Below are 12,579 nucleotides of genomic sequence, written 5' to 3'. Positions count from 1 at the left end.
TTACATAGACAGAAGATCACATGGAAATAAGCCGATATTGCCGCTAATCGTTGTGCAAATGGTTTATTTTCGTCTTGGCTTGCATGTTTCCCTTTTTATTTTCCACTGAACTTACATTTAAAGCACCAATTACACCAATTGATTGCTAACTTTGATCTACAGGCAACTTGTAGCCCTGCAAGTTTCCCGGTTAAGGAGAACCGGCTCCGATTAGCGATTTGTTCGGACCGTTCACCGGAAGATCACCGGCATGCGGCGCCTTTCAGACGATCTATGCACAGCCGACCGTCACCCCAAGTTGGGCGGCAACTTACTGCCCAACTTGGCTCCACGTCACACTTTGGGTGTGGCCAGCGGCGCCTGGGGAGCCAAAGAATGGTGACGGGCTGTCAGTGTTTGGCTGACCGACACCTCGCGGTGACAAGTTGGCCGGTTGTGCCGCGGCCGGCTGACCGCTGACCGACGGCTGACACCCCCCCCCCCCGTCCGGTCGGCGGGCGGGTCGGGTCAGCGGGGACACCAACTTAGCGACGGCTGGGAGTGCATCAATTGAATCAGGCTCTTCAAACTCAACCATTCAATTTTGTTAAATTGGTCCCCGCCTAAAAAGTTATAGAAAGTATCATATTTGAAGTATTCATGATCTTTTCTATTCCATTCATTCTTCAATTCTTCTTGTTTGCGGGGGGGGGGGATACGAAGGGTTCAACTAACCATTCAGCCATGAGACATGGAAGTGATGCTAAAACATTGCATAACAAAACATCACATAACATCTTTTACCTCTAGCATTTAGTTGCCGCAATGCATCTTACGAAAATAAATTTACACTTATACTTCGACGTAAAATGTCATGATTGCCTTATAGGAATGCAATGATATCATAGGAATGGCATATTACCACATATATTACATACTATTTTCAAGGTAAGTACAGGCGGACAGAGGACGTGTGGACTGTGGACATAGGCAATATGCATGCTACACATCAGTTGCGACGCGTAGATAAGAACGAATATGAAATAAATCAATCGAATGTTCCATTCGAACAATGCGTTCATATGACCATCAGCCACTTTCAGAAAAACACCCAAATTTCTTAACTGCGGCGCTTTCAGTACACTGAAAACAATTTAACCCAAGGCCGGCGAGTAAACCGGTGTTTCGCGGGTACCCCTATCCGCAACCATTTTTAACCACCCTCCCAAGAGTACAGTAAGGTCCGATTGCAGTGTAGTCGTCCCTGCTCTCAGCGGACATGTTCGCTGACAGCGGTTATATCCGCTCAGAGCAAGTACGACTACACCGCAATGGGACCTAGCCCTACTCCTGGGAGGGTGGTTAAAAATGGTTGCGGATAGGGGTACCCGTGAAACACTGGTTTACTCGCCGGCCTTGGGTTAAATTGTTTTCAGTGTACCTACAGGATAGGTATTTACCACTTACCAGCGATTAGGGTATGAGTTACCTTTTATTGGAGCACTACATTGTAACTAGCCACGTCCGCGTCTAGTAGGTAGTAATGCTGTTGTACAAGAGGGCCAGTATCGCCCTCCCCTAATGAAATATTGAATCATCAGTCGTAGCGCTGTCTGCTAGAACGGATCATTAAATAGATTCTAGCAGTTTGGAGCATTAATGTGACAGCTACGCTTGGCACTACATTGAGATATATCGAATGGACCTGGAGATTGCCACTCCATTTATTTGATTCGAGCTCATTAACATCGCAGCGAGTTAGACCAATAACACGAGCAAAACAGGACAGGAGCAACACGGGACTGCGAGAACGGGTAAACATACAACTGAGAGTGGGATAAAAGAACGAAGCAGAGCATGGAAAACATGCGCATGCTAAAGCTCACAGCGCTGGAGTAAAGAATACCAGTAGTACGTATAGACGCACGCAAAAGAAAAAATAGTCTCAGAAAAGTGAACCCATATGATTTTTTTTTAATCAATTTATCTGCCTCTCTGTCTTTGTTGTTTTCCCTATTTCCCTCGTTTCGATTCTATCTTGTCCTTCTCATCTGCATAACCAGCGTGGATTCTGATAAGTACGGAGCAAACATAACTGAGCTGAATGGTGGGAATTTCATGGTGCATAAATCATTGAACAGCAGCCAATTTCCAAATGAATATGCATTGTCTGCAGCAAATAAATACCAAAATAGTGGGCCGATAGTTACAGAGGCAGAGTCGTTTTATTATACTAGCGCGAACTAGCGAGACACACATATAGCTTGTCATTTTAATGTATGGATAAATATGTAATTCATATAAAAGCAAATGCCATCTTAAAACCAGCAAATGTCGAAGGCTAGAAGCGGGATACTTGGTAGCCAAAGCTGTAACGGGATAGCTCACCCTGACTGGATTCGGAGGACCCGGCTCGCTCATGATGTGAAGAAACTATTCAAAGCGGTGACATGTCCCGAGCTCGCCCGAGCGCCGCGGCTCAGGCAATTTGCCTCAGACTCTGCTGATATATCGTCCCATATTTTAGAATATTTTGAGTAGGGAGGTTGGAGCTACTGAAGGGAAGTTCAATTAGGCGCCAAATGTCAGTGAAGAGCAATGCGTCAATGCTAGATCGTTTCCGAGTAGGTTAAGTTAAACTAACTTCCATGCCGTGCGCTTTACGTCTTTCTCCTTTCTATTTAATTGAGGGGCAAAATACCAGTGTTTGTAGTTATCCTATTTTATAAACGAAATGGAATGTGTAAAAAACACTTCAAACCCGAAGCCTCATTATCTATTGGTGCACCTGTTTTTGAGGCGGAACAGGGTTAAGTATGAAATATGTAGGCTGGATTACAACTTCGTCGGCCGAAGGTAGTATTAAAATATCGATTTTCTTCAGCTGTGCTTGTTTCGCTCACATTTATAACGCAGCGTGTGGCATAAACAGATTGACCAGTGGCTGCAGGGCAGTGCTCTCGCCATACGGTTACACACGACCGTCATCACCTGACATGACACCATCCGTCATTTCCAGCGTCACGGTGGCATCCTGCATCCTCTGATGACGTCCCTGTGACGTCACGGAGCGGTCGGCGCGGCGCAGCGGCGGCGGCGGCGGTCCGCTCGCCAGTCGTCGGAGGGAGCCGCCCGGGTGTCCATGACGGAGGAGTGCTGGACCCGCCGAGGAGTGCCGGTGATGTGAGTGCCGTGCCGCCGTGTCGCCGCCGCTGAGCGGAGTCTGGTGCCGCCATGGTGCGTGTGGCGGTGGTGCCGCGCGTGACGCCGCTGGTGCTGGCGCTGGTGAGCGGTGCCGTGGCCAGCCGGCTGGTGACCACCCAGTACGGCCAGCTGCAGGGCTTCCTGCGCTCGTTCCAGCGCTATCAGGTGTCGGGAGCGCCCGCCCTCCTACCCGTGAACGTGTTCCTGGGCGTGCCGTACGCCCGGCCGCCGCTCGGCTCGAACCGGTTCTCTCCGACCCGGACCCTGGCGCCGTGGAAGGGGACCGGTGTGAGGAGCGCCACACAACTGGCGCCCGTGTGTCCTCAAAAACTGCCCGCCGAGGACAGGGAGGAGGCGCTGAGGAACATGCCGCGCGAGGCGTTCGAGAGGACACAGCGGCTCCGGGCGCAGCTGAAAAATCAGAGCGAGGATTGTCTCTACCTGAACGTCTACGCGCCTGCTCATCGTAAGTAAAAGATGGATGAGGGGTAGAAGAAAGGGGAGAGAGATGGAAAAAGAACGAGGTAGAGAGAGGGAGAGAGAGAGAGAAAGAGAGAGGGAGAGAGAGAAGAAAAGAAAGGGAGGGGAAAGAAAAGAGGGTAGAGAGAAGGAGAAGGAAGGAAAATAGAGATGCTGGGCGAAGGAGGATGGTGAAGTTAATTTGTCATGTCATGGAATTGGCTTCACCGGCTTATATACGGAATATGATGCTTTTGTACCGTAACGCTTCAAACTGCAGTTTCCCTGCCTTTTTAGTGATATTATTTGCAATGACTATTTATCAAAGGATATTCCAAAAGCTCTTTATTTTTTACAGAATGCAGAAGAACGCCACTAATCCAACTTTCCGCGGCTGAGGAGGTGTGGAGGTTGTGACATTTCTGTTTTTTTTTTTCGCGATTTCAAAGAATAGGTATGTCGGCTTCAGAGAGTAGCTGAGAGTCGGCCCACCTGACCTTTGATTAAAGCCTGATATGAATAATCGAAGTTACACAATTTTTTAGATCTTGTTAAAAACTATACTCGTATTGCCGAATAATGATATTTTGAAATTTTGATTTTTTTTATGGTGCTTTGAAGCTGATTAGATGAAGCTTAAAGCAACAATCACAGAAAGCAGACTCTCACGGGATCTGAATCGCGTTATTCATATTCATTTGTTCATGTATCTCAAAGCTGCTTGAAAACTTGACGCCTAAAAAGTGACAGATCTTTCATATCAAGCATAGCGCACCTGATGCAGTGCGATCACATATACTCAACAACCGATGCATCTCGGCGACCAAAATGAATTGAATGATATTTTAGACGCGTGCATATCATTTCAGAAATTATTTCCATTCCCAAATAGAATTTGTCGATGCTTGTACTTGAACTCGCCAAAGTTCGGGACAACGGCGCCGTTTAATTTTCCGTCTGACAGACTCCATTGATTAAGCAATCACCCGAATTTCGGGTGTCATAACACCAGTATAACGCCTTATGGGGCGACTAACGGAGCGAGCGAGAGGGTGGGCCTTGCACGTGCGAAATTTCGAGGGGGTACCTCCAACTGACTTGTGCACGGCACCCTAGTAACCGGTCTCTAGCGATGTGCCAAATTTGAGCACAATCGGCCCAGCCGTTCTCGAGATCTGGAAGCGGCACCCTGCACGTGCGCACGTGCAAAATGGGTTCCAACTGACTTGTGCACGGCACCCTACTAACTGGTCCCTAACCGTGTACCAAATTTGAGCGCCATCGGTCCAGCCGTTCTCGAGATCTGGAAACGACCCCTGCACGTGCGCACGTGCAGTAGCACCCCAACCTTAACACATGCAGATGAATTATCTGATGGAGACCTAACTGTGTACCGAGTTTCAATTCAATCGGCCCAACCGTTGTGCCGTTATTGAGGTTGCAATTTTGGGGGTTCTTAAAAAATGTCCAACTTTACCACGCGCCACGTGCGGTGGTTGGCAAGAACGCATGGTGGCCATCACACCACAGAACTTTTACGTCCAAGTGACATTCAGTAAAGAAGACCGCTTGTCAATCGGATGTCCCGTTCCTAAGATATTAGCTTTTGAAGAGCGTCCCCACGGCCGGCCGGCCGGCCGGCCGCTCATACTCAGAAATTTCCGTTAATCTAAGGAAAGACTCCGCTCGCTTCGCTCGCTCCGTAACTAGAATTCCTGCACCGACATACGCTCCAGTGCGGCGCTCTGAACCGGCACAACTGCTAACTCCGCGCTGTACAAAGCGGGAATCAGGGCCGGATTTTGGCGCAGGTCGTGCCTGAGCCATCCTCTCAACAAAGACATTTGTCGGTGGCTCAGCGGGTCAGTTACACGAGCACGGGCGCTCCATTCGGCGAGCGTCCCGGGACTGAGAGATTGCCCCTCGAATGGACTCTGCAGTTAGGGCCCCATAAAGCTGAGTGCCGTCATGAGCTCACCTTGGCCAGTTCGACAGGGGATGCTGTAGACAGGGCAGACAGTAAGGCAGACACCACAGATGTGCCGGCCCGGTACAGACGCGGCGAAATGGCTATTTGTCCACTGAGTAAGAATACCAGGTTACGTTTGGCAAAAACTGCGACTGCTTCTTGACATAGGAATGTTCTGATATGTTTATGTGTGAAATTCGATCGGACGAACATTAGCTTGTAAATCAGCATTTGGACACAACTTTTTGGACAACACTTGACTGCGCACATCATCATTGTGGCATCGATTTTTTTACTTTTACTAGCTGTATGGCTATCAATGCATTTGATCCAAGTTTCTTTTCGGTTGGTGGTCTCATCAACCTATAATTTCTTTCCGGACCACTGCCACGTCTTTTCCTTTTCTTCATATTTCTTAGGTCGACGAGGCCATTCGTCAACCTTTCAGAATAGGGATCACAGCCGTCCGCTCAATCCCAGTTTAAAACTTTAAGCTGCTCCGTTCGAAAATCATCGACTACCATTAAAGTTTCAGCCTTATACAAAAATCCGGCCGGAGACGCGGCGGCAGCCAGCCGAAATGACGGCCGGTCTCCTTTGATCCCTACATTGATGTGACTAATTAGATCTGACTCTTATGAAGCTCCGATACAGAGAAGAGGCTGATCACGGCTGGTGACAAAAAGGCGCTTTGGCACACGCACCATTGCGACTCGTGGCGTTCTGGAGTCGCACATTGTGGAGCCTTTTCTGCGGAAGGCCTCGCCTCCAGCCGCCAGCGTGTGTCGACGACGAAATTCTGCGGTTCGCCTTCGATCAAGGGCCCCATAAATTGAGAAGTGGAGCAAGATGAACGAGTCAACGGGCTGACTGAAGCCAGTTCAGCGACCGAAGCCGAACCAATGTGACCATTTCAGATATTTTCAGCGCTCTGATTTCACAAGAACTGGGAGCAGCTTTACGGATCCACGCATGAGAAGAATTCATGCCAGAAAATATCACCCAAACTTCGGTCGAAATTGAAAGTAAAACGGCGCTAAGGATAAAAACTATAGAAGCCGTGCAAAGAGGACGTAGGGCCAAAGAAGAGGAGAACGTCCGAGGAAGAAAGTTGAACAAAAGCTCATTAAAGTCGGGCGGTAAGTTGGCCGGCTGCGCGGGGAGGCTGGCAGCGATGAATGGTCGGCGCCGCCGTCTAAGCACGTCCTCCGGCGCCCTTAATCGGCCTCCGTAATCTCAAAATATGGCCTCATATCGGCCGACGGCCGTCACCATGGGATGGCCGCCCCGCCGGCCTGTCTGGCGTGTCTCTCCGTCGCCATGGGATGGCCGCCTCCCGCCGGCCTGTCTGGCGTGTCTCTCCGTGCCGTGTGCCGGAGTTCGGGCCGCGGGGCCTGTTTTCAGCGAGTGAGCGCGCTGTCACTGTCAGCGTTCAGCTGCACAGCCCTGCCGCAGTTTTTCTACTTTCCGTATGTCTGGTCTTCGTAATTGGATAAACTAAATGGAAGGCCGCTGGTGGAACGCTTCAGATGTGACATGTGTGGATGCCGGCACACTGGGAAATGAGATTATCTAAAACGTAAGTGCATTGCGGAATACATACCGCTCCGGGGCAGGTATTGAGGCCGCCGGCCATTAATCGCACAATGCGATGACAGCCCTGCCTTTAGCAGCCGTTCAAATGTGCTGCGATGTCATTATAGACTCGATTCCGTTGTATTCAATATTACAGATTGAGACAGATGTGATCCGCTTTGTCTGGCCGTTGCCAGGAACAGTTTAATTCGGAGGTAGTGAGAATCGGATGGACTAGCCGGGGATCGGTCTTACCACTAATTGAGACGGGACGATGCCACGGTCTACCCGACAACAGCGACATATTTAAACAGCTTACTGTGTGGTCGCTGATATTTAACGGTTTTCCGATAGAAATCAATGTTCTGCGCTCAGTTATATCAGTTAAAGGGACCCTCCCACCTTCAAAAAAGTTAATGAATTGGCATGAAAGTGATGTCGCTCGGTTCAGAAAGAGCAAAAACGAATATCTACCAAATTTCATCGAAAAATATTCACCGCTTTTCAAGATATTAGACTTTTACTTTTGTTTACTTTTTGAGATCTCCGCTGTTCCTAGCGACTTTATTTGAAAGTGCGGCATTTGTTGCGCGCAAAGCAGCATATACCACCGCGTGCTACCAAACGTTTTAGTAAAAGATTTAAAATCGTTAGATCTCCGCTGACGTCACAAATTCTAAGGGGGCATACCAATGCATTAGCCCCTTAGAATCCGAAAACTGCAAGTTTGAAATTCGATATCTCCGAATTAAAGCATTTTTCGATGTTGTGAGTGCCCAAACCGGTATTTTCAGGCCATGGCCACCAATTTGGCTATCTCAACTCAAATCTAATGTTAAGGTGGGAGGGTCCCTTTAATATCAGTTGATAAAATGTCACCATATATCTAACAACAAAGTGACGAGTATATTAGAACTCACTCATGCATCAATAAAAGATGAACCACGGACGAGAAGAACAAGACGGTTCGAACGCCTCGGAGTGGTAGTGCATCTTTAAGTTTCACTTTGAAACTCGCAATGATTGCGATAGCATTATTCCGATCATACCTGCTTATCGCTTATTGCGCCCAGTGTACCGTTTTGTAATGGCACCTATTGAATCTGTACTCGCTAAAAATGACAACATCGAGCATGCATTTCATAAACGAATCTCATTTCATTTATTTATTACTCTCATTTACTTACAGATGGAATCAGGCCAGGGTCCTGATCGAAATCCCCGCTGTTAATAAGTGAATGATTTTGCGTCCTCTAAGCTTCTTCGAATGTGATGAATGACTGCAGCTCTATGAAGACACCACCTGCAGTACCTACATAATATGTAACTCAATAACGTCTGTAAGTGCGTTACGTCTACCAATAACAAAATCACAAGAATATGCCACTTTGTAACCCATACTGCGTGAATCGAGCAGGTTGAGGCGAGGCATCTTTGATATGTGACCCTCGCAATCTTTGAGCTGTTAATTTTTCTAGACATTCCAAAAATCATTTTTCCTATTGGTCAACATACACCCGCAAAGACGTATTTAAGTCAAACGTACGCAAAGACGTCAAGACGGGAACCTTAATCCGTACAAATGCGTGTCTGTTGGCCATTTGTGGCCCGGATTCTAGCCAACGATTCTGAGCACAACAGAGGGAACCATAGCACCGGCATCAGCGTGCGGGCACGGTCCAGCGCCACGACCAATTACTTTGAGCAGTAAATTTGTGCTGACCGCTGCGGCCACGAAAAACAAGCCACATTCCATTCACGTAGCCACCAAGTTTTTCAAAGATTCGATGTTTTTATGTAACGCCCAGCTTACTCGTATTTATCTTGTGGGTAAAAATGAGCCGATGAACAACGTTATGTAGCTGAGCTTGGCTGTCGAACGTGTCCTCATTAATAGTTTCAATTGCTTTCTCGTTTTGCATTCAGAAGGGAATTTGCGGCAATGCGATTTGTTTTTGAGTCATTGGAGACTAATCAGCGAGTTTTTCAACAGCAGCACGCCCGAATGGCGCGGGATGCCCTGAACTGTCTGGATCTGTGGCATTTCACACGGTCAAAACACATTTGGTGATATATTTTTGGATGTGTTTGACGGTATGAAAATGAAAATGCCGGATTCTGCTGGATTGAGCGACTGAGCATTGTTGCATTCTGGATCACCGCCAATTTTACACCAATGGCGTAGCATTGACCTTTGGTATTTGGAATCGACTTTGCCCATTGGAATCTCATGAAGCATTTGTTTTTTAAACATTTTTAAAGAAATTCTTCAGCACTGTGTGCTTCAAAATGCAGCCGAAACAATTGTGGCTACCGCGAACTCGTCGTTTACTTCTATGCAGAGTGCCGCGGAGTTCCACGAATTCTAACGATTCCTATAAACAGCTCCAAGTTTTGCCGACTGCGGTACTTTGGCATTTATCGGCGCAGTTGAGCGCCACATTATGAGTCTCATCGGCACCACTCCGCCTCTGAACGCTCCGGTGGAACGGATCGCCGTCAGCCGGGTACACCCCACCCCGAGATGTGATGGTAACGGCGACAACCGGCGGTGAGCCGACGTCCCAAACTTCTGACGGATTGTCCCGGACGGAAAACTTGTCGGACGCCTTTGAGTAGCGCCGGGCTTTTTCTGAGGACTGACTTCAGACAGACCATCTCTGGGCGGCGCCTCGCTGCTGGGGGCGAAGCCGAGCAGTGCGTGAAGTTGAGGCGAAACTATGCGTTGGTAGTTGAGGGCGCCGAGCTATGCTTTGTTAGTTGGCATGTCAGAAGACAGACGTGGGTTCAGGGGGACACCAGAGTCTCCGGAATGACTCTCCGTACGCATCGACTCTCCGTGGCTATTCTCCGAAGGGTGACTTCATTGGAAATGCATTGCTGCTATCACGGCGCTGGCTCCAGTCCATACGCACTTATTGCTCGGTTCAAAGAGCGCCAGTCGGGGAAACCTTATGTGGAAATATGTGTAACCTATTTAAGCAGTGGTACCTCTTTTTCTTGTGTAGGAGTGCGGTAATATTAAATACTACATACTGTAGTATGAAGCGTGCTGTGGTTAAGGACTGCGATATGATGAAGGAGCAGTTAAAATGGAATTATAGGCGTGTCGAGTGCTGCTAAATATTTCCTTTTTACTGTCATCACGTAGCTGATATTCCATAGCCTTACTATTTGAAACTCTCTCACACTCATCCCTTTTAGGAGTAATTAAACGCAGCATCCTCGGCGCTGCTGAAATGCTACATCAATTGGCTCAAATCATCGGAACATAACCAGCTGACGGCTCATTTACATAGTTTGACATATCCCGTTAAGTCTCAATTGGACACATTAACTACTTAGGAGACAAATTAGCCTGTGCTGCACTTCAATCAGCGCAGCCAATACATTTGCGACGGTGGCGGAGCGCGACCTCGAGCGGGCTATTTCGAGTGCGAGTCACGCACCCGAGCCGGCTGCAGGGCACCTCTCGTGTCCGACGAGTAAAAATGACTCCTTTGTGTACCGTGCCGGCCACTCAGGCTGCCCCAGGGCGTGTTTTGGATGGTGTGGAGCCCCACTTTGACCGCCGTCGGCGCCCTCCACACATCCGGCTGCCTTCTTTTCGCCGCCCGTTGCTGCCGACGAGGCGTCCGGGCCTCAGGTTAGCCGGGCTGTCCGCATCCGTCCATCACATAAAGCTGAGATATTTGTAGACAGAGGCGTGCGAAGTGCCCAAAGAAAATAGATATCGATTAGTTATTCAAAATGTGTCTTTTAAAGATATGTTGTACATATGTTTTTGTTTAATTTTACGCGACATTAGTGTTAACGCCTGGAATATTGTCTGCTCTCGACACAGTGCAGTGGCGTTAGGTGCCAGCTCAGCCGCAGCGGCCGGCGGCGGCGGCGGCGGTAGGAGCTGAGGCCCGCGACGAGACGCCTTCCGCAGTTTCACTTCCGGCCGGCGATCGAGACAAGTTGGCACCGGCTGCCGAGCGGCGGAAGTTTGGATTGTCGCTCGCCGCTGTCCGATCGCAGCTCCCAGATGAGGCGGCTCGTCTAACGGGACTGTTTTTCGGGCCGCCGCCGTCTCCCGATCGTCCCCGCGCGCAGACCGTCGGCAGGGGACCGCGCCGTGCAGCTGTCGGGATGGGAGGCTGCGAATAGAGCGACAGCTTTGTCGATTGGAACAACTTCAATTGTTGGAATACTTCTATAAAATGGTGAGCGTTGTAAGATCTGATTGTGCGTTGTCATTCCATTAGAACTGTCTTCTTTTATCATCTGATAAATATGCACGCATGAATGAAGAAGACGTTTGAATCCTGATTTCATTTTTCTTAATTGAGTATATCTTCCAAGATCATGGATATGGGTTATGCAATCATATCGGATGTCTATGTGAACTTGAGCAGGGGTGGAGTAAAAATACTTGGTCTATCATATTTGCAAGTTAAGTCACCAGTATAGCGCCTTTTGGGGCGACTAACGGAGCGAGCGAGAGGGTGAGCCTTGCACGTGCAAAATTTCGACTGGGTACCTCCAGCTGACTTGTGCGCGGCACCCTACTAACCGGTCTCTAGCGATGTGCCAAATTTGAGCACAATCGGCCCAGCCGTTCTCGAGATCTGGAAGCGGCACCCTGCACGTGCGCACGTGCAAAATGGGTCCCAACTGACTTTTGCACGGCACCCTACTAACCGGTCCCTAACCATGTGCCAAATTTGAGTGCCATCGGTCCAGCCGTTCTCGAGATCTGGAATCGACCCCTGCACGTGCGCACGTGCAGTAGCACCCCAACTCTGGCACATGGATATGCATTGCCTAGTGGGTGCCTACCTACATGCCAACTTTCAGCGCAATCGGCCCAGTAGTTACCGAGATATTGCAACAATTACAAAAGTGACACCTCTTCGTTTTGCACGTGGCACGTGCATAAGGGGTCACCCACATGCGTCGGGAATAGTCCAATACTTGGTAGAAGGAATGAAGCTACCTTACAAAAATTACCGCGTGTAAATCGGTCAAGTGGTTGCTGTGATATAAGCGTCGCAGAATCGTGACCACGGCCGGCCGGCCGGCCGCTCATACTCAGAAATTTCCGTTATTCTACGTAAGACTCCGCTCGCTTCGCTCGCTCCGTAATAATTTTGCAATGCACGAAAGGCCCCAATCGGAATAAAAAAGCAGATCACTCGCAAAAGGCATGTGCACGCTAAGGTACAGATACAGCTGCTGGTTACATAGAACCACATAATTTTCCGAGCTTCAGTGGCTCATCCGTTCAACAAACTTTGCGAGAAGCAAAAACTTTGAAGCAGGGAAAGAAGTTGCAGAATCCACACACAGCCAGCGCGTTCTATGTACACATCCGATATAAGGGATAATAGTTTCCAGAAACTCTGGTT

At 48.7% G+C, this 12,579-nt stretch overlaps 1 protein-coding gene across 2 annotated transcripts in view; it reads left to right on the top strand.

The window, feature by feature from the left end:
- The window catches only part of LOC122394134 (neuroligin-4, Y-linked-like), a 136,664-nt gene that overhangs the window by 53,805 nt on the left and 70,280 nt on the right, over window positions 1-12,579 (top strand). Inside the window, exon 2 of one of the 2 annotated variants that reach the window (XM_043390771.1) lies at window positions 2,999-3,649. The exons of the other annotated variant lie outside the window; for it this stretch is intronic. Within the exon in view, the coding sequence (XP_043246706.1) occupies window positions 3,214-3,649 (436 nt within the window). The 5' untranslated portion in view covers window positions 2,999-3,213. The remainder of the gene's footprint in view (window positions 1-2,998; window positions 3,650-12,579) is intronic. 2 annotated transcript variants of the gene reach the window in all.

The sequence above is a fragment of the Amphibalanus amphitrite genome, unplaced genomic scaffold (assembly GCF_019059575.1).
Source record: "Amphibalanus amphitrite isolate SeventyFive unplaced genomic scaffold, NRLGWU_Aamphi_draft 000575F_arrow, whole genome shotgun sequence".
Taxonomy (NCBI): Eukaryota; Metazoa; Arthropoda; class Thecostraca; order Balanomorpha; family Balanidae; genus Amphibalanus; species Amphibalanus amphitrite.
This window is presented reverse-complemented; position numbering and strand designations above follow the sequence as displayed.